At 56.9% G+C, this 21,043-nt stretch overlaps 1 protein-coding gene across 8 annotated transcripts in view; it reads left to right on the top strand.

Annotated features, from left to right (window-relative positions):
* DAGLA (diacylglycerol lipase alpha) overlaps positions 1-21,043 on the top strand; it is a 69,008-nt gene that overhangs the window by 25,741 nt on the left and 22,224 nt on the right. For 4 of the 8 annotated variants that reach the window (XM_043970730.1, XM_043970731.1, XM_043970724.1 and 1 more), the window contains exons 2-7: positions 10,528-10,733; positions 15,575-15,713; positions 16,238-16,449; positions 16,787-16,888; positions 18,097-18,235; positions 20,694-20,781. In XM_043970730.1, the coding sequence (XP_043826665.1) occupies positions 15,619-15,713; positions 16,238-16,449; positions 16,787-16,888; positions 18,097-18,235; positions 20,694-20,781 (636 nt within the window). In that variant the 5' untranslated portion in view covers positions 10,528-10,733; positions 15,575-15,618. The remainder of the gene's footprint in view (positions 1-10,527; positions 10,734-15,574; positions 15,714-16,237; positions 16,450-16,786; positions 16,889-18,096; positions 18,236-20,693; positions 20,782-21,043) is intronic. The other 4 variants (XM_043970725.1, XM_043970726.1, XM_043970727.1 and 1 more) reach the window with 1 other exon arrangement.

The raw sequence follows: 21,043 nt of genomic DNA, 5'->3' as shown, positions 1-21,043 counted from the left end.
TGGAGGAATGGGGGCTGTTTGGCCTGAATCAGAAGAGCCTCCGGGGATGTGAGAGCAGGGCTCTGTAGGGCTTGTTCACAGCACCTGGGACACCAGGGGCAGGAGTCACAGAGGAGGTCAGGACTGAATTCGCTCACCAGCGGGGCTGCCTCACAGTGGCAAGGACTCATCACACACTGGCTCAGCTTCCTCTGGTGGCCTCCCCTTCAGCTCCTGGAGGTGAAATCAGTTCCTTCCCTTGTCCCAGACCTTGGCCTCCTGGGCGTGCTGCTGACTCCTGTGCCACAATCAGGCAGCTGGCAGACGGTGTCCATTTGTGGCGGCTTTGGCTGTGTGGGCAGATACAAGTAAAGGCCCAATCTGATGCCAGGAGCAGAGAGGCTCTCCCCTTGGGCCCTGCGTGCCTTCCTTCCTGTTGTCCTCCCTCCACAGGAGAGGTCTCCCCTTCCTTTTGGGGATGGTCACTGTGCAAGTCGGAATGCCTGTCAGCATCCACAGCCCTGCCCAGCTGAATGGCCTTCACGTCCCTGTGCCCTGCTTCACCGGGCATGCTGGGAGGGAAATCTCTCTGCCCTTGGGTTTCCCTGCCTGGGCTGGGGGGTGAGCCTTTCCCCAGGTTGAGATGGGAGCAAAGGCCCCGTGTTGATTGTTTTCCAGAGCCCTTCCCTCCCTGGGCAGGGAAGTTCCTCTCCCTGGCAAAACAGAATTGAGTCTTCTGCTGTCCCCTTGACCCTGACCACTCCAGGGCTGCTGGGGGGAGGAGAGACCAGACTACCATGTATTGACAGGGCCCAGCTGCAAAGAAAGGACCACTGTCTCCTGCTCTTGAGAAACCCTGCTTTCCATGGCAGACACCCTTTAGACATTGCTCCCCATGGCCTCTCAGCTGGGGGTGGTGTGGGAAGTGGGAAACAGACTGTAACTCACTCACCAAGGCAAGGGGAGTGGCTTGGAGGGCCAGGCCAGGCTGCTGTCCGGCAGGGCTGGGAAGCTAGGGAGTGTCCAATTTCCCCCGCCCAAGGCTTGGGGTTATCGAGTGGCCACCTCCTCCTGACTGGGGCTGACAGCCCTCTTCCCTACTGGGCAGCAGGAGTGCATAATTCATACCACCTGAGACACTGCTGCCCTTTTCTCTTTAAGGAGCCTGGCATGGAGAGCGGCAGAGCCAGGAGCCCAGACACCGTACAGTTCAGTGCCCCCTTCCCGGATTAGGAAACTGAGGGCAGCTTGGAGCCTTCTCCAAGGCCCCAGAGAGGCAGAAAGGGTGCTGTGTCATCCCTGGTGACAATGGCTGGCAACAGAAGGCACTGACTTCAGTGGGCTGCCCACCTGCAGGTTACGCCCAACCTGGCCTCCCCTGCCCCAGCAGCACTTTGGGGAGAGCTGCCCCCCTCACAGGGCACACCCCAACTGAATGCTCCCCCCCGCCCTATCCTCCAGAGAACAGGCCCAGCCTGCCCCAAGGCACTGGCACAGCATTAAGGGAACTAATGACATTAGGGCGACTTTTATAGTGTCTTTCTTTCTTCTAAGAAGCCTGTGTTTTATCTTATTTGTTCTCATAATATCCTGGGAGGTTGGCAGAGGGCAAATCCCAGTCACGCCAGGGAGGCAGCGTGGGATGTCGAAAGGATCCCGGGCCGCTTTGCGACCTTGAATGAACCATCCAACTTGTCTGGGCCTCAGTTTCCCCAGAGAGGCAATGGGAATACGTTCTCACAGAGTGTTCGAGGAAATTGCATCTGGAGGTGCTCATATGGGTGCTTTGCAAGGGACAAGGCTCCCTTTGGACAAGAGCCTCCTCCTTGGGAGTGGGGGGTGGGGGGGTGAGGGGGTTGGGAATGCTCCAGAGCATGGCTGGGCATGGCCCAAGAGGAGGGAAGTGAGCTGGCACTGGGTGGGAAATGAGGGACTAGGGCAGGTGTCCCCTAGACTCAGAGGTCAGAAATGGGGTCGAGGAAGCCTGAGCATTGAGTGTGCTGGTGTCCTCCTGGGTGGGGGCCTGGGGATTCTGACAGGAGCTTGGGCCAACCTCATGGGGCAGGATCATGCAGTATTGGCAAGATGAAGCCAAGGCAGAAGCTGGGGGTTACCCACGCACCCCCCACCATCATGGATCGGAGAGAACTGAGGCCCAGGGGGAGGAGCAGCTTGCCCACGCTCACCTCGGCACTATCAGAGGCAGAGCCAGCCTGGTACCCATGTGCTCTGGCTCCAGATTCAGGGTTTTCTACCACACGAGGCATTCTTCTTGTTGCTGAGACCACTTCTGAGCTGAGTGAGCCAGGACAACTGCACCTGTGTGACCACAGCTGGCTAGCAAGGACTGCGGGGCTGAAGTTTCACTGAGATACATCCTGCTGGACTAGGGGTCTGCCCGCCTCCCTGCCACCCCCTCTAGAAGCTGGCCCTGGGATGCCTGTGGTGTAGCAGGGTGGTCCTGAACCTTTAACTGGCCACATACAGACTTGCATTCAGTAGGCACCTCTGAGGGCCTCTCCTCTAACCCACATTTGAAAAAGTGTCCCCCCTGCAGCTTTCCTGCCAAGCGGTCAAGCATTTGTCCTGCTCCCGAAGGCCTGCAGTGATGAGAACCCCCTGTGCAGCTCCCTTTGGGACAGCTGAGAAAGCTTAGAGTTAGGAAGGCTTTTGTCACCAGGTGCCAGAATTCGTCCCTGCACCTTTGCCCATGGTTCCCAGTTATGTGCGGTGCTGACAGCTGGGGCACGCCCAGGTTGGGGGGCGGGGGAGACTGTGGCCAGACACATTGAAAGGTGGGCATCACACTGAGATGGCACAAGGGGCAGTGCTGACAGGTTGGGGGGCACCCAAGGAGGCCCCGAGCCCACGATTCCAGGTCACTGCTTGCAGCAGAGAATTACCAAGAATGATTTCTGACTGTCCTGGTGAGGCAGGCGGACCCCAGCCCCAGTGCCCAGTTCTCACTACCTCGCCGTCTCCTCCTGGTTTCCCAGTCCTTGTTCCTGCGTCCACAATGGAGGCTTGGGCCCAGCCCAGGGGCCAAGCGGTCGATCCCCAGCTCATGCTCCTCTGTACGCAGGTCTCCCCGCTCCGGCCCCGGGCTCCCAGGCAGGGTAGCCCATTAGCAGTCATCCAGCTCAGCCCTGGACTTCTCCCCACTCTGGCAGTGTGTGCATTAAAAGGCTCATTGCCTGTGGTTTACCGGGAGCCCCTCTGAGCTCTCTCTAGACCTCTCAGCTGCCGTAAAAGGGACAGCTTTTCTTCATTGCTATCACCACTGCCGCCGCCGTGGTTAATGGTGTGGAGAAGATGAGCCCCAGGGAGGCTGGTGTCAAACCCTGCCGTGCTCCTGCAAAGCCCCAGGGAGTTTCTGTGCTAAATGGAATCTGCTGCCCACTGTGGGCCCCCAGGCCTGTCTGGTCAGCAAAGGCCTTTCTCTGGTGAGGCCCGGTCACTGCTCCTGCCGGCCAGAGCTCTGGGGCTTTGTCCGAGGGCAGAGCCTTCCAGTCCAGGGCCTCTGGGCACAGAAGATATGAAAGCAAAGAATATCTGCTGGCTTTCTTGGGCAGAGCAGCGGGTGGGTTGTGTGGCCACGAGCAAGTCTGATCTCTCCAAGCCTTAGTTTGTCTGCCTCAGAAAAGGGCCTCATGATGGTGCCTAGGGAAATCAGTGAATGTGTTTCAGGTGGACCCCAGGAAATTAAACAGAAGGGAAATTGTTAGTGTCCTTGGGGATGGCTGAGACCTCAGTGAGATGAGCCTGTGGGTCCCAGCATCTTCCCACTGGAAGGAACGTCAGGGGAAATCTAGCTCAGCCCTTGGTACTTGGAGTGTAAAAGCCTTGTGTTTTCACTGGACAGACAGTGCCTCGCACACACAGCAGGGACATCATACGCGTCTGTGGAATGGGAGAAGCAAACTCCAGGGCAGCCTCCCAGTCGCAGACTCTGTACTGGCAGCCGAGTCCCAGCCCTACCTGCATGGGCATCTCTGGTCTCCAAGGATGGAGAACTGACTGCCTCCTGCGGCAGTGCATCGAGCTTGTGGGGAGTGCTGCGGGTTAAGGAGTTCTGCTTGCGTTGAGCTCACGTGCGCGTTTGTCTAAGTGAAAGCCCAGGGAGGGCAATGATGGGCCTGGAGTCAGAGGACTTGGGTTTGAATCCTGCCTCAGACACATACACTGTGGTATTGGGGGCAGCCTCAGTCTCCTTGGCTGTAAAATGAGAGGCTGGCCTCTTGACCCCTCTGGTCCAGTGAGCCTTTGCTCCCAGTTTGGAAGGCAACCCTCATGCTCTCCATGAGCCAGTCCTACTTGGATGGCCTGAGCTCAAGGCCCCTCCCCATGGCTGTCCTCTAAGCATGCATAGGTCTCAGACGCTGGGCCTCCCAGGGCTGGGCCTCCGTGGGTCTGAGCTCTAGCCCCAAGGCCTGGCCCTGAGTGTGCAGCAAACACAAGTGACACATCTCTACTGTCACCGAATGAGAGGGGAGACGGAAGCCTCATCCGAGAAGACTGGGGCAGGGGGATCTTTGGGCGCTTGGCACAGGAGGGGAAGGCCCTCCCAGGAAGAGGCAGGGCCAGGGCCTGGGCTTGTGAGCAAACAAGAAGATACCTGGCTGGAAGTTTGATGGAAGATGAAGGAGGTTGTGCAGGGGGCAGCCAACTGGTGTGAGCCTTGAAGCCCATCATTACAAGTTTTCATTTGATTTAAGAAGCAGTTCGGGAGCCCCTGTAACTTCGATCATGCTGCTGGGGATAGGCCAGACTGAAGGGAGTGTGGCCAAGGAGAAGCTGGGGAAGGAAGCTGTCCAGGCACGGAGTGGTTCTGCTCCCCAGGCCTGGAGAAAGCTGCAGTACAAGGACTTGGAAATCGGGGGAGATGAGGAAAAGAGGGCAGCGCCACACACACAAATCCCATCCTAAACGTCCTTAAAGGAGGTCTGTGGCAAGGGAGGCACCACCTAAGGCCCAGCAATCCCAAGGATCTGATCGGCAAATCCAAGTTTGTGTACACTAGGTTTGCTCAGCCCAAGAGGTGCCTGTGCCTACAGAGGCCCTGGCCCCAACTTGAGAGCTGGAGGGGCCGCAGCCGCAACAAGGGGTCTTCTGGCCATGTCCTTGACTCAGGAGCCCAGAGCAGGCATTAGAAGACCCCCGCTCTAGATTCCTGGGACATGAGACAGAAATAACTTGATGGATTTTTTTTTCCTTGAGAAAATCTGCTAGAATGAGGAATTAAAGCTAGGTTCCAAACCTCTCAGTTTCTGATTGTCTGCTGGTGCACTGTTGTCCTTTGGGGAGTATGCAAGAGCGCCAGCCAGAGTGGATTGGCCCTCTAGGCTCTGGGGAGACCCTGCACCCAGTCGGCATGCATGGCTGCTCTTGGGATCCTGTGCCTGAAGGCTCCTCCCAGCTGCAGAGACAGGACAGGTTTGTCCATCTCCTCACATGTGTGTGACTCCGCAAACATCCTCCCCATATAGAAGGGAATCCTGTTACTCTGACACTCGATCCCCACTTCCGTGTGGCCCCGGGGAGTAGGTTCAAGTGAAATTGGATCGGCTGTGCCTCCAGCATGTGCTCTGGGCTGGTGAGGTGGCGCCGGTGCCACAGTAAGCAGTCCCCTTGCAGGCTTGTTCCACCCCCTCGGCTGTGTCTGTGCATTTGGGAAACTTTTCACACAGCTGCTCATGACTCTTTCTCATGCAATGAATTCAAATAGGCAGGATTCAGTGGCCTTCCAGACAGACCCAAAAGCTGACAGAAGGACTGTGGGCAAAGGGTGGTAGGGAAGAGGAGCAGAGGCTCGCTGGCAGGGAGGAGCTGCTGCCCGCCCTCCTGGCCCTTGGCTGCTCCACAGAGGGACAGCGAGCAAGGCCTTGCAGAGGCAGAAGAGTCCAAAGCCTTTGGCTGTGTCTAGACCCAGGGTCATGGAAAGAATTTGGAGGGAAGAGCTCAGGGATTAAAAGACTTCTAGAATAAGTTGCACAGGAGAAGGCCAGAGGTGTTGGTGTTGCTTAGCTTAGAACCCTGCAAGTGGCAGAGGTCGGCTGTTGGCTTTGAAGATCAGGTGCCTTGGGGCTTCATTAATGACAGGCAGGAGGAAATGGCCTCAGTGTTTGTGGCAGGAAGGATTTCCAAGAGAGAAAAGGAAGAGTTTTCTGAAATGCCCTGCACCTTCAGACTTTCCAAACTTCTTTGATCTCTTTCTGGATGCACTGAGCCTCTGAGACCTTCTGACTCGGTGATCCCTGATATCTTCCTGGCTGCCTGAGTTGGCCCTGCTCCTCGGATGCAGAGAGCTGTGGCAGCCCCAGCCGTGACAAGGCCAGCCTTGATCTCAGACCACCTGGATGTCTCCTGGTGAAGTGCTGGGAGATGTTCCTTGCACCTTGCTAACTGACCCATTTCCCTCTTTCCTTTCTACCTCTTTCATGTGCTTCACATCTTGTAGAGCTTTTTAATATGGGGAAAGAGCCTAGACAAATTCAGACATGATCCACATAGCAAGGTGATGAGATGTACATGTGAAATAGTGACCTAGTCCTGGGGGCCTTTTAACCCATCCCTAACTGAAGTTACCCAGAAATAGCTTGACCCATGATGCTCTCTTAACTGGAAGCTACTCCCTAGACAACCCCGGAAAAAGATCTTATCTTCCCTCCCAACCCCACTTGGCATCTTTGGAAGGAACCCGTTCTTTTATTCTTCCAATCTGAGGCACCCTCTAACCCAGTCAAGAAGCCTCCTTATTGAATATGGGAGTTATCGACTTCCTCTCCCCTCTTCCAAGGGAAAAAACAAGGAAAGAAGAAACACTTGTAGATGTTTAGCCACCTCAGAAAAGACTGGGCTCCCCAAAGTGCAATTCAGCTCACCACAGAGCAGCGAGTTTCACGAAGGACAACCCTTTCATTAGGGTTACTAAGGGAGATTGGGGGGCCTCCTTCCCTAAAGCACTTCTAATTCTGCGTCCTCATCTCTGCAGTGTACTTAATTCTGGGTCTGCCTGGTGACCGCAATGTGAACTGGATGAGCTCTGGAGGGCCCGATCAGCTCAGTCTATGAAACCAATTGGCCTCAAAGGAGAAGATTCAAAAATGATGACTGGGTGAAAGAGCTGCCAAATGGGGCAACTGTCCAGTTAGTCCATAGCCATACAGCGACTGCACGGACCCCATGGTGGGATGGAATTAGGACGGTTCCAGGCGGGAGGAGGAGCAGCCCAAAGGGATAGGAACAAGTTGGTTGGCTTCTAGAACCAGAACAGCCCCTCGTGGGAAACACTGGAATCTTTTGAAACCATCTGGGCCACAAACCTAGAAAAGAAACCAGGAGTGATGGGGAGGGCAGAAGGGCAGAGAAAGGTCTCCCGGGGAGGGCTCAGAGGACCTCTTTGGACCCTTCTCATTTCTCTGCAATATGTTCCTCATTTCCCGGACAAATAGCAGGAAACAAAAGCACCAGATTCCAACAGAGTTGGCTGGTGTCGATGACTGGCCCAGCAGCAGATGGCAAAGTCAGTTCAGTGTAGACAAAGGCAAAATAATTAGCGTGAGAACAAGAAGCTAGAGACTAGACGGAACTGTGGTGAGGAAGAGGAGCAGAGGCTCACTGGCAGGGAGGAGCTGCTGCCGGCCCTCCGGCCTCGGCTACTCCACAGAGGGACAGCGAGCAAGGCTTTGCAGAGGCAGGGGTTGTCCCTAATGAGATAGGAGTCTCTCTGCTCCCCCCTTCACCTTCTGCCCAGCCTGAGATCGCCCTGTTTGGGGGGTGGGGTTGGAGTCCAGGAGGTGCTTTATCCTTGGGTGGGTGGGGTGGGTTCCCTCTCCCAGGCCCGTCCCCGGAGCTCTCCATGGTAGACCCACATCACCCAGACATCCTACTTGACTCTACCACCTGGATGTTAGAGGCATGGTGAGTTAGAGACACTGTCAAAAGGCCCCTGAATCCTGGACCCAGCCCTGGGCAAGATCGGCTCTGCTTTTGCTCCAGCCCATCTGATGTGTGAAATCCCGCAGCTTTCAGGCCTCTTGCTTGGGCTGAGCACACCCGGCCCCAAACCCACACGTGCTCTCCTCCCTCTCCTCCTCACGGCCCGGCCAGTACCTTTCAAACCCTGACTTCACTGCTGGGCCGGGCTGGCTCTCGGGCACAGCCGAGAGGGAGAGGGTGGAGCGAGAGACGAGACAGAAAGGAAGGCAAAGGAGCTGTGGCCTCAGTGGTTCCTGGGGCATTTTAGTGGGGAGGCCGAAGGATTGGAAGTGGCTTAAAAAGCACAAGAAGGGGGCAGCTAGGTGGCGCAGTGGATAGAGCACCGGCCCTGGAGTCAGTAGGACCTAAGTTCAAATCCGGCCTCAGACACTTAACACTTACTAGCTGTGTGACCTTAGGCAAGTCACTTAACCCCAATTGCCTAACAACAACAACAACAAAAAAAAAAAAAAAAAAAAGCACAAGAAGAACAGTCCCCCAGGGAGGCAGCGGGCCTGAGCTGCTGTCTCAGCTCCAGCTAGGCCTTGGACAAGTCTCCGAACCCCTCTGTGCCTGAGTTTTCTCATCTGCAAAATGGGGATAATGCCTATTGTGCTGATATCAGGATGAAATGAGGTGCCTGGAGCCCTCCTGGGACGTACTATGGCCTGTCCACGTGGAAGAGTTAAAGGCGAGGATTCCGGAACAGGAAGAGGTGGTATCTTCACTCCACGTCCCTTCACTCCCTGCCTTTGCTCTTGTCTCTTGTGCATAAAGAAAGTAGCCACGTGACTCTGGCCTTTCCTCTTGGTAGCAAGAGCTCTCATGGCCTTTCACCCTTTACAGTTTCCTTCCTAGAGCTCTAGGAGAGTGACTCGATTCTTGGGCAGGTGAGGACACTCCTCCTCCCAGGGGACGTCCATCTTCTCTGCCACTTAGCCGCCTAAAGCGTCAAATGGTTGAGCCACTTGAGCACGGTGACATAGCCAGTCTGGGTCAGGTAGGGCTTGAACCCAGGTCTTTCTGCCTTCGAGGCTGGTTCTCTCTGCCCACTGTGCCCCGCAGGCTCCCCTGGAGCTTTAGGGGATCCTGTCTACCAAGAGGACGAGTTCCCAAGAGGATGGTGCCACCCACCATCTTGAAAGAGTAGCCATGTTCCATCCAAGGGTGAGCACTTGGTGGGTAGGTCCCCTCTCCTCCCTGTGATGGAGGGTTGCAGGCTGGCCTCCTGGTCCGACTTGATCGCCTGCTGCGCGAGGCCCTGGGCCGGCCTCTCTGTGAGGCCTGGGGATGCAGAGACAGTGACTCAAAGAAGCCCCATTCTAATGGGGGACACAAGCACACACATATCCGACATGTGCAGAATAACTAAACACAGGTCCTTAGGAGCGGGGAGCCTGCTGGCTAAGGGTGTCCAGGAGCTTCATGTAAAAGCTGGAGCTCATGGTGAGTCTTGAGAGAAAAGAGAGATTCCACAAGGAGCCCGTGACATGAGGGGCTGGGGCGGGGAAAGACAAGGCCGTAGTCATCTCGGGGCGGGGCTTTGAGGGCCTGAGCTAGCCAGGGGGCTGGGCGAGGAGAAAGAATGGTCGTGGGGGTAAAGCTGGTGAGATTTGGCACCTGACTGGGTGTGTGGGATGAGGGAGATGGTTAAGAACTAGGTGAAGAGCCCCAGGTGATCGGGGGCCGGTGGTGCCTTCAAAGGAAAATAGGGGCGTTTGGACGAGGGGTGCATTTGGGGGGTGGCATAAGGAGTTGCTTTGGTCATGTCGGATTGAAGATGTCTATGGGACAACAAAGGTCCACGGGGCAGTTGGAGAAGCAGGCCTGATGCTCAGGGGAGAGGCTGGGGTTGGACATAGAGACCTGGGAGTCGTGTGTGGAGAGATGAGAGCTGACGGTCATCAAGTGAGAGTGTAGAGAGAGAAGGGGGCCCAGGACAGAGCCTTGGGGAGCACCCATGGTTTCAGGGTGGGACAGAGAGGGTGAGCCTGGACCGGAGACTGAGAAGGGGCAGCCAGAGAGGAGACAGGACAGGCAGTATTGAATACAGCCTCCCAGTGAGGGAAGAGGCCTGAGAAACGCCAGAGGAACTGGGCAGGTCAGTGAGCCCAGGCTGCCTGTATCCTGGGCAGCTGTGGGAGAAACTCCTTGGCCCTTCCTGATTCATCCACAGTGCGGGAGCTCACTTGGGCTCTGCAGACTTAGGAGAGGGAGGTTACATGTCTTCCTTCCTTCATGAAAACAAGATGGTCTCACCAGCATTCTCCCTGGGGTGGCTCAGTGCTTTGTGTTTAAGGCCAGGGGGTGACTGACCGCAGGGCTGGGCCAGGGTAAGGCATGGAAAAATGTGGGGGCCCCGGTGGATCTTCCATGAAGCGAGAGGAGGATGCTGGGGAAACCACATGCTGTAATGGAAAGGAGACTGAAGTAGGGGCTGGGGCCGGGGGCTGGTTCTGGCTCTCTGCATAACCTTGATGCCCCTCTCCTCCTGTAGGCCTCAGTTTCCCCAAGTGTAAAGTGGGAGTTGGCTTAAATGGTCTCTAAACTCCTGCCTTTTTTTCTGACCAGACACACAAAGGGAGATGACACCTTGGTGGGGTGGTGGAGACAGCGCCGTGCTTGGAGCTAGGAAGATCCTTCCTCAGATCCTTACTGGCTGGGCCACCTTGGGCAAATGACTTCGAGGGCCCCTCCTGTGATCTTATAACCTGCAGCTGTGGCCCGGGCCAGGCTTGCTGCCTCTGAGCTCTCTCTTCCCTCCTAGGCATTGGAAGGTGAAATGAAAACAGTCTTTAAATATAATTCCCCTGCCCCCTTGGCCAGCTCTAGCCACCAGCCCTGCCTGACCCTGGTAACCTTGGCCGGTGCCAGCTTTAAGGGTAGAGGTGGAGAGGGGGAAGGAGAGGCATCTCCCCACCTCCCATCCCTGTCTCTTTTGTGGGCCCTGAGTTCACTCTGACCTAGATTCCCAACTCCCTGGAGCTGACCAAGAGAGCTGGCTTCACATCTGTTGATTCTCCATGTTCGGTGACATCATGGAAGGTGACCTAGAAAGGAAGCACCTAGAAAGAAAGAAAGCCACCCCCCCACTGCCCCCCTTTTGAATTAGCCCGGCCCCCAAATCCAGAAGTCTCTTCTCCTGAACCACAGACACAGGGCGGCCGAGGGAGGGTCCTGGATGCAGGAAAGGTGGGGCACGGCCAGGGAGCTGTCTCGGCACCCAGGCCTTGTGATCCTAGTTGGGATCCACCCTTTCCAACGACGTGCAGAGAGCTGCTGGCCCTGATGCCAACACCAGCCCTCTCCTCTCTGCGCAGATGTCAGTCAGCGTGGGCCAGAGGCTCATGCTTTCTCCCACCAGGCCCAGGGCGCCTCTCCCCTGGGACTCCCTACCTCCGGGGTGCCCTTCCCCCATCCATCCTGTCCATCCATCCACCCACCGGTCACTCCTGTCTCCCCATGCTCCACAAACTCGCTCCCTGCTGCCCCCAGGATCCAATTCAGGAGTCTTTGCCTGGTGCGAAGCCCCTTATGCTGCTCTGGCCCTTTCTGGACTCGATGGTCCGGGCCCATGGGCTTCGTTGCTGCTTCTCTGCATGAGCCACCTTCTGTTTCTGTGCCTGGTCACGTGTGGTTCCCCATCCCTGCATTGCTCCCCTCCTCTCCTGGGGTTCCCTTCTACCCCCCTCCCCAGAGTTCCCTGAGTTCACATGGTGTCTCCTTCCCATTTACCTCCATGGTGGGTGCAGCCCTCCAGGAGAGCAGAGACGTCCACTTTGGAAAGGCAGCGGAAGGGGCACAGTAGACAGAGACTTCTCTGGAGCCAGAGGAACCGGGTTCAGATCCTGCCTCGGACACCTCTGTGGTGTGGGCCTGCAAAGTGAGGGGTTTGGACTCAGTACCTTCCAGTTCTAGGTCTAAGATCTTCAGATTCCCCGTACCTGGCCATAGGCCAGAGCTTAGTCTAGCCTTTAATAAATCCTTCTGGAGGGAATGGATGATGCTGGTGGCAATGAGCTGCAGGAGGGAGGATGGCGATTCTGACAGAGCTGTAAAGGAGCCAATTTGTGCCTCTCCTTCCCCTTTCTGTCCCGGGAGCCCCCAGGGCTGGGGGCTGAGCAGTGACTGCTCCAGGGTCTCCCAGCCCTCAGGCTTCTGGCTCCCAGACAGTCTTTCTCATGCCTTCTCACGAGCCCGGGTCGGCCCTTTTTCTCTTGTTAGGAAGAGGATCTGATCACGGCCCAGACTCACAGGGTTTCAGGCACCATCTCTCCCTGAAGGGAGAAGGCAGCCCTTCTCTCAAAGGAAGGCACCATGAAGGGTAGAATTTCAGGCATCAGTGGGAGGGAGGACCCCTCCCAAGGTGATGCCTTAGAGATGAGCAAACCTTGCATTTTACAGATGAGGAAATTGAGGCCTCTAGAGGCCAAGCGGCCTTGCTGATGATTGGAAGCCAGGCCTTGTTAAGCCAGTGTATGCCGCCGAAGCAAACCTGGCTGGGGCCAAGCACCCAGACCATGTGATTGCTCCTCCGCCTCCCCCAGGACATTGCCCAGAGATGAAATCACAGCCCCCACCACGGCCCAGACAAAGCCAGGATTGTGAGGTGCTGGGGTCTCCAGCAGAAAGAAGACCATTCAGGGGCATTATCAATAGTGGCTCCAAGATGGATGGATCCCCATGGAGAACAGAGGGCCAGACTTGCCCCCAAATGGTCTGCCCACCCTGGCAGGCAAGCGGCCGCCAGCTCTGTGTTCGAGGTCTCTGAGCGTTTGTCCCAGGCCCAGCCACACCTTTGGCTGAGCCTCCCTGAGGCAGAGGAGGGATGGCTGGCAGTGCCAGGAGCTATGGGGCAGGCCATCCTCCTCTGTGGCGATGGTTCACTCTGACGCCATCCGAGGGGCCTGGCAGCAAACAAGTAGATGCTTTCCCCTTCAGACCCTCGCTTCTGGGGTGAGCTCAGCCGGGCTGACAGCCTAGGAGGGCCCTGCGGGGTGAGAGGAGAGAGGGAAGGGTCCCGTGTTCTGATGGGAGGGGAAAGTGAGAGAAGCTCTTAGTGTCAGGCACTTAGAAGGAGGAATCACTAATGGTGGGCTTTCAGGCATAAATGGAAGGAGGACCCCACAGACCATGCTATGCATGGCTTCCATTCTGCCAGGCATGCATTTCCCAGGTCTACTAAGTCCATTAAGTGCCCAGCAGTCCTGGGGAACAGAGACTGGGGGCATAGGACCAAGCCTCTCACTTCGCAGAGGAGGAAAGTGGCCCAGAATTCCACAGCTAAATGGGAACAGCATCAGGATTGGAACCCAGGGTCTGTGACCCCAGCCCCACCCCCCTCTGACCTGCTGGGCTCCTGGGCTCTTTTGGCTCCTTAACTTCTGGGGGTCCCTTGGGATCCGGGCTGCTCCTCCAGCAGCAGGGCTTGGGCAGTGGGCTGACTGCAGCGGCTCCTCCCTGGGCTGACCCCACTCGACTCCCAGCTCCACGTTCTTCCTCCCCAGATCCTGGGACTTTGGGGACTCACAGGAAAAGCATCTTGTCCAGGGCTGGCAGGTTCCTCGCTCCTCATTCTTATGCACATTGGGGGCCTCGTCCATGTTCCCCTAAGATCATAGCAAGCTTTAGGGAGATCCCTAGGAAAAAAGGTTATGCCAAGAGAGTTCCAGTGTCTCTCATTACCATCCATTACAGGAGGGTATGTTAAAATGGCCAGACTACAAAGTGAACAGTAGTTATGGAAGGGTATTGCGTTCCTTTGTGGATGTGTGCATGTGTATGCATGTGTGTGTGGTGCATGTGCTTGTATGGATATGTGTGTGTGTGTGATTGAGTATACTGTGCAGTGTGTGCATGTGTGCACATGTCCATGTGTGTACATGTGTGGGGGTGTGTGAAGCTAGAAGTTCATGCCCTTTGGGGGCAGCTTGGCAGGCCAGTGAAAGGAAGGCAGCCAGCCTTTGCAAACGACAATGCCTGGGGCCCAGAGGGCAGTCTGCAGGGCAGTGTGTGGCGCCTAGGGTTGGATGTTTGTAGGGTTGGAAGGGCGCAGGGAGAGGGGCATGCCAGCTGGGGTAAGCCCTGTCTCTGTGGGCAGCAGGACCCATACCGGGAGGCTCCTGTTTCTGGGCTCTGGTCTGGCACAGCAGAATGCAGAATTCCACCAGACCCCATTGGAGCAGGGCCCCAGGGCATCCCCGCTCTGCTCTCCCTTCAAACAGCCCCCTCCCACCAGGAGCAAACCCTCGCCCTCCTGCTTATCCCGCTGGGGTGGGCAGGTGCCACGAGGGATGAGGAGCTGAAAGGCTCCCAAGCCTTGGTGGCGGCTCCCCTCAGCAGAGGAGAGCCGAGCCCTCCTTAGAAAGGAGGGGCATCTTTTGACTCCTGGCCCATCCCCCTCCTTCTCCATCCTTATCCCCTCTTCCCAGAATCCACACTTGGGCTCCTTTGAAGAGGGGGATGATGTCACTTCCTGAGGGGAGGTGGGGAGAGGAGGAGGAGGAGGAGGCACGCCCCTGGCCTGCCTGCCCCTGGCCTGCCCGCCTTGCCCGCCTGCCCAGTGACTAGATGAGGTAGCTGTGCCTGGGAGGCAGGAGGCTGCTTGGCCAGAGACACTGGGCAGCTGCTGCCCATGCCATTCCCCCTCGCCCACCCAGGGGCTGTAATAGCTAAAGGGGGAGTTGGTCACTCCCCCCCGGGAGGAGGACTTGCTGCCCAGGCTGCTCCCTGGAGCCCTTCCTGGGGGTTCTCTCTCTGAGCTGGGCTGAGGAGCTTCTTGTCTTGAGCCCCACCCGCTTTCCCCCCAGCCCTGGCTCCCTTAGGCTGCCGCTTCCCCCTTGGGCTCAGGGGTGAGTGATCCCTGCCCGGGATCCTGGTTGGGACCAATCCTCCCTCATCTCTGCGCTTATCCTGCTGCTTGTCTGGGGCCTCCTTTGGAGAGGGATGGGGGCCAGGGCGCCCTGTCCAAGTGCCTGCCCCAGGGATGCCGTGCAGCTGCAGGGCCCCAACGGAGCCTGGGCCGGCTCTTGTCTCACATACAGTTGGACTATAAGCCTCAGAGGACCCACCTCACCCTCAAAGCCTGTGATTCTATGACATAGTAGCCTAAGTGTTGTGTATTGGTGTGAAACCCAAGGTCCAGAGAGGGGTAGCTACTTTTCCAAGGATGCACATCAAATCGTTGGCATAGCCAGATATGGAGCTCTCTGACCCTACGTTAAATGCCCATTACCTGTATCCTTCCCTTTTCTGCACACGGTCAGGGTCAGCGTGGGTGGTGGCTGGCAGAGCAGGGCCAGCCCAGAGCAGACATCTGCCTGGGGTGGGGGGGGGGGGTTGGCTCTGACTGAGGCCCTTCCCCAGGCCCCCCCCCATCCCCTGCTCTCATCACTCTGAGCTGAGCAGAAGGAGGAGTCATTCAAGGGGCAGGCCCGGGGCCGCCCCAGCTCCTACCATTTAGCACCCGGCCAGGCCTGCCCGCCATCCCCCTCCCCTCACTATCCCCATCCTGGGTCCCTGATGGCCTACCCTGCCGAGAGCAGGCACAGGCAGCAGAAGCCGGGGCTGAGCCAGAAGGGCCGTTGACGCACGTGGATGGTGCTCTGTCTGCTTGCAGGAGGTGAGCATCACGACTGCTGAGCCTCCCGAGACCCGCTCGCCATGCCCGGGATCGTGGTGTTCCGCCGGCGCTGGTCTGTGGGCAGCGATGACCTCGTCCTGCCAGCCATCTTCCTCTTCCTGCTCCATACAACCTGGTGAGTGTGGGTGTGTGGGCATGGAGGGCCCCCTGGGCCCAGGGCCCCTTCCAGCCCAGCCTCTGGTAGGCCCAGTGGCATGCCGTGACAGGGGTGTGGAATGGGAGGCTGGGTCTGAGCACCCCAGGAGCCACGGGGAAACCCCCAGCCCCGCTTTACACCCTAGAGGACCCCCTTAGCTCTCCAGATGTCATGCCTCTCATCCTCTTCGTCTGTCCTTGAATAGTTCTAAAAGGAGATTCTGAGGCTTCCTGGACTTTAAGGAAAGTCTGTGTGACAGTCTCAGGACCCCCAGCTGGGCTGTCGCTGCTACCTCTCTGGCACAGACCCTTCTGTGGCCCAGCCTGCCAGCGCCATGCCCCCAAAGGGCTGCACACCCAGGGGACAGTGGCCCTCCATCAGAGGAGGGAATGTCCCCAAGCCCCAGACAGCCACCCTCCTCCTCCTCTGCCCCCAGCCCTGCCCTCCAGCCCCTGGGGGCATAGTGGGAAGGAGAGGCTGACCGCCAGGCCGATGCCCGGCAGGTTTGTGATCCTCTCGGTGGTCCTCTTCGGCCTGGCGTACAACCCCAACGAAGCCTGCTCCCTCAATCTGGTGGACCACGGCCGTGGCTACTTGGGCATCCTCCTGAGCTGCATGATCGCCGAGATGGCGATCATTTGGCTGAGCATGCGGGGAGGCATCCTCTACACCGAGCCCCGCGAGTCCATGCAGTACGTGCTCTACGTCCGCCTGGGTAAGGCCCTTCCCATCTGCCCCTGCATTCATTCGCTTGCTCGTTCCTTCATTCGTTTTTTCATTCATCCGTTTGTTCCTTCATTCGTTCATTCCTTTGTTCGTTCATTCATTCTTTTGTTTGTTCCTTCGTTCATTCGTTCATTCATTCATTCGTTCATTCTTTTGTTTGTTCCTTTGTTCGTTCATTCCTTCATTCATTTGTCCGTCTGGGGCCTGTGCTCAAGACAGGATGCTGGCCCCATCCCTGACACCCCCCCTCTGCCGTCCTGTGCCTGGCACTCCCATGCTGGACAACGACAGGCGCAGGGCTCATGTTGGCTGTGCTCTCTTTGTAGCGATCCTGCTCATTGAGTTCATCTACGCCATTGTGGGCATCGTCTGGCTCACCCACTACTACACCTCCTGCAATGATGTCACTGCCAAAAATGTCACCCTCGGTATGTCCCAACCCTCGGCACTCAGAAGGGGGAGGTCCTTCAAGTGGCTGGATACCCCTGGCCTGTAGAAAGGGACAGAGATGATCAGGATAATAGAGTCTATGGCTTAGAACTCAAGGGGACCTCAGAAACAAGAGGGGGAAACTGAGGCATAGAGGTGCTATCTCATCGGTAGTAGGGGGTAAAAGGTAAGATTTTAATCCAGGTCCCCTATTCCATCAGCCCAGCTCTACCAGAGGACTTTTGGCTATTCTAAAAATCACTTGGCAAAACCAACAACTGAGCTGAGAGTAGGACCCGAGAGCCCCGGTCGGTGGGGTTCTGCTCAGCCCTTTCCTTCATGCATGTGGGTGACAGGGCAGGGCGGGGACAGGGCAGCAACATGGGAAACAGGTCCCCAGTCCCTTCTCCTGCCTCCCTGGGCCATGCTAGGAGTAGATCTCCTTGGAGAATGGGTGGGAGCCAGCTGACCCACAGTTGTGTGACTGCTGGTGACCCAGTGGCTGGAGCATGGCAAGAACTGAGTTCAAATCCAGCCTTGGATGCTTCCTGGCTATGTGACCCCCTATGAGCTTCAGTCTCCTCAGTAAGAGATGGATCACAACATTTGCTTCCCCAGCAGAGTCAGCCAACAAGCATCATTAAGGCACTGGGGCTCTGGGAGAGGACTTCTGACACTCTTTTATAGTGGAAGGACTAGGGGTCAGGAGACCTGGATGGGAATCTCAGCACTGACACTTGCTAACTTTGTGACCTTGGGCAAGTCACTCTCTCTGAGCCTCAAGGTTTAAAAAAAAAATACTTTGTTGCTACTTTCAAGAAATAGAACTATCATTTCTCACTGCCTTCTCAGTAACAAAAGGCAGTCAGGAAAAACAAAACAGAACACCTTACTGACCGTGTATTCTGCAGTCCACCACCTCTCTTACAAGAGGAGGGAAGTGTATTCCATCATCTGTCTTCTGAGGTCAGGACACTCGGGTGAAGACTTGAAAAATGGGGTAGCGATTCCTACACTACCTCCAAGACAGGGTGGCACCACATGAGCTCTGTGAATCACTGCAGAGATTCCCATCCTCAGCGTTATTATTCTGCGTCTATGGAATCAGGAGTGGTCAGGGTGGGCTTCCATTACCCTCCGGCAGAAGGAGATGGAGGGAGACCTTCAGATACGCCCTGACTGCTTCCCTCCCTCCCTGTACCTACAGGAATGGTTGTCTGCAATTGGGTCGTCATCCTGAGCGTCTGTATCACCGTCCTGTGTGTCTTTGACCCCACGGGACGCACCTTCGTTAAGCTGAGGGCCACCAAGAGGAGGCAGCGGAACCTTCGGACCTACAACCTGCGGTCAGTCAGCCAGCCAGCCAGCCAGCGGCGGGAGCTCCCTGCCCACTGCAGGCAGAGAGCTGGGGCAGGGGCGGGAACTGGGAAGGAGAGAAAAGAAATGGCAGAGGGGTCCCCGGCTTTTGGAGGAACCAATAGGGGAGACAGGACTCTTCCCCCCACACACCTCTTTCTCTCTCTGCCTCTCTGCCTTTGTCTGTCTCTCCCTCCCTCCCTTCCTCCTTGTCTCCCTCTGTCTGTCTTTTTCTGTCTCTGTCTCTCTCCCTCCCTCCTTGCTTCCCTCTGTCTCTGACTTTCTCTCTCAGCATATATTACGCATACATGAAGACACGCAGATGAACAGAGGGTAGTCCACGTGTGCTGTGGGCTGAGGATTAATCAGGGAGGGCTCCTTGGAGGAAGGGGCTTTTGCCCAAAGTTTCTTGTCAAGAAGGAATCTCACTTAGCAGAGAAGATGAAGGGGGTGTATTAGGCGGAAGCCCCAGCTGTACGAAGACCCAGGGGCAAACTCACCCAGGGACTGTAAGGCCTGAGCAGTTCTGTCTGCCCTGTCAGACTAGGGGTCATGCCTGCCCACCCACTACCATCATGGAGAGGAGGAGGAGGAAGAGGAGGAGGAGGAGGAGGAGGGAGAGGGGGAGGAGGGAGAGGGGGAGGAGAGGAGGGGGAGGAGAGGAGGGGGAGGGCCTCCCTGGCTGTCTCAGCACTTTGGAATCAGCCCCTTCCACTCTTCTTGCCTTGGGGCCAAGGGCGGTGAGCACAGTGTCCGGTCAGCTCAAAGCAACCTCCACCCTCCACCCTGGTTTCTCAGGCTCTTCAGGCCTTAATTGCTTCTGGGGCCGCAGATGCTTATGGCTCTCTTGCAGTTGGGGCTTTGCGGCTGCCGTCATTTTAATTAAGCAGCTTTTTGGTGGGTTTGGAGTTCTCTGCCGGCCGCCACTGCCCCCGGCCACCACTTAACGCTTAGATGCCCGTTGGATCTCCTCAGGGGTAGTCTGAAGGAGAGCTGCAGGATCTGGCCTTTGTCCCAGGCCCTGCAGTCGGCTCCAGCATCCTTTGTGTTCAGGCCATAGAAAGTGGAGTGCTTAGCACAGGCAGCACACACTGGCTGAGTAGCCCATGCTTCTGGCCAAGCCTGAGCTGAGGGGCCCGTCCTAGGCAGGCGCCTCTGCCCCAGAGGCTGGATCCCCAGCCCCTACATACATCAAAGACCAGCACAGCCCTTTGTAGAAGGGCCCCGTGGCCACCTCTTAGGTCCGCCCCAGCCCCTTGACCCAGCATTCCTGGCAAGCCGGCCTATGGGAGAGGTCTTAGTGGATGAGCAATTGCATTTTGGATTGGCCTTTTAACCCTAGTCTCTTCTGACCACACCCTCCCAGAAATAGCAACACCCTTGAATTCTTTCAGGCTCCATCTTTGCTTCATTGGAGGTTAGCTGTTCCTGAAAGCTCAGAATCCCCACTGATTTGGGGTAGGGGCAGTCAGGGGCCACCGGCCCTTGACCCTGGCTGGGGTCAGTCAGGGAACATTGGCCCTTGACCCCAGTGGGGGCAGTCAGGGGCCACTGGCCCTTGACCTTGGCTGGGGTCAGTCAGGGACCACCAGCTCTTGACCTCGGCTGGGGTCAGTCAAGGAGCACCAGCCCTTGGCCTGGCTTGACACTGACCACCCTTCCTCCACCTAGCTCCTGGGACACTGGTGGTTTTTTTTGTTTGTTTGTTTTTTGTTTTTTTTAGTGAGGCAATTGGGGTTAAGTGACTTGCCCAAGGTCACACAGCTAGTAAGTGTTAAGTGTCTGAGGCTGGATTTGAACTCAGGTGCTCCTGAGTCCAGGGCCGGTGCTCTATCACTGCGCCACCTCGCTGCCCTGTTTCCTGGTGGTTTTGATTCCCCATATCACTTGACATGGATGATGTCCCCAGAGTCTTGGGGTCCATAACCCCACATCCCAGAGCAGGGTGATTCTGTCTTCTCCCTGCCTTTAGGCAGGGCTTTTCCGAAGCTACTTTCTTCCCATCTGTCACGGTATTGAGACACCTTGCCCTTGGTTGGGTGCAGCCTCTTCCTGGCAGTGCTTACAAACGGGCTGAGCCCGGGAGAGGAGAAGGCATTAGGGTGACACCCCTCTGCGGTGTCCCAGCATGTGTGTACCCATGCCCCAGAGCGGTCTCCATCTCCTTGAGATTGGTGAGATGTCCATAATGTGGAAAGCGGGGCAGGATTCTGGGCCCAGCCCACAAAGGCCTGGTGAGGCTAAGGCTAGAGTATCCCACCCCAAGTTCCTGGGACGCACCTTGGCTGAGGGTGTGTCTTTGGTTGGGGTCTCTCGGGAGTGGCTCTTCTCAGCCTGTATGCGGCCTCCTGGCAGAGCAGACAGTTCCAGGGGATCGGGGTCCTAGGGGCAAGCCCTGCCTGCGCTAGTGACCGCCCTGACACTCCCTCTCTGACTCTGACCCTGCAGGCACCGCCTAGAAGAAGGCCAGGCCACCAGCTGGTCTCGCCGTCTCAAAGTGTTTCTCTGCTGTACGCGAACGAAGGACTCTCAGTCGGTGAGTCCCAGAGCCTCCCTCCCTTGGGCCGGCCTCAGAGGGGCCTCTGTTGTGAGGAGGCAGGGGCCGGCCCCAGAAGGAAACCTCCTGATGACAGCCACACGTCCCGAAAAAAATCCTGGGACTGAGTGACACGTGGCCTAGGAATCCCCCCACCATAATGTAACCACCAGACATGTTCCCCCTCCACCTCCCAAGGGAGGCAGCCCAGCTCAGTGCACCTTAGTAACCTGTAGAGCGCTCACCCTGGGAGCTAGGTGTT

Source organism: Dromiciops gliroides, chromosome 6 (assembly GCF_019393635.1).
Source record: "Dromiciops gliroides isolate mDroGli1 chromosome 6, mDroGli1.pri, whole genome shotgun sequence".
Classification (NCBI taxonomy): Eukaryota; Metazoa; Chordata; class Mammalia; order Microbiotheria; family Microbiotheriidae; genus Dromiciops; species Dromiciops gliroides.
This window is presented reverse-complemented; position numbering and strand designations above follow the sequence as displayed.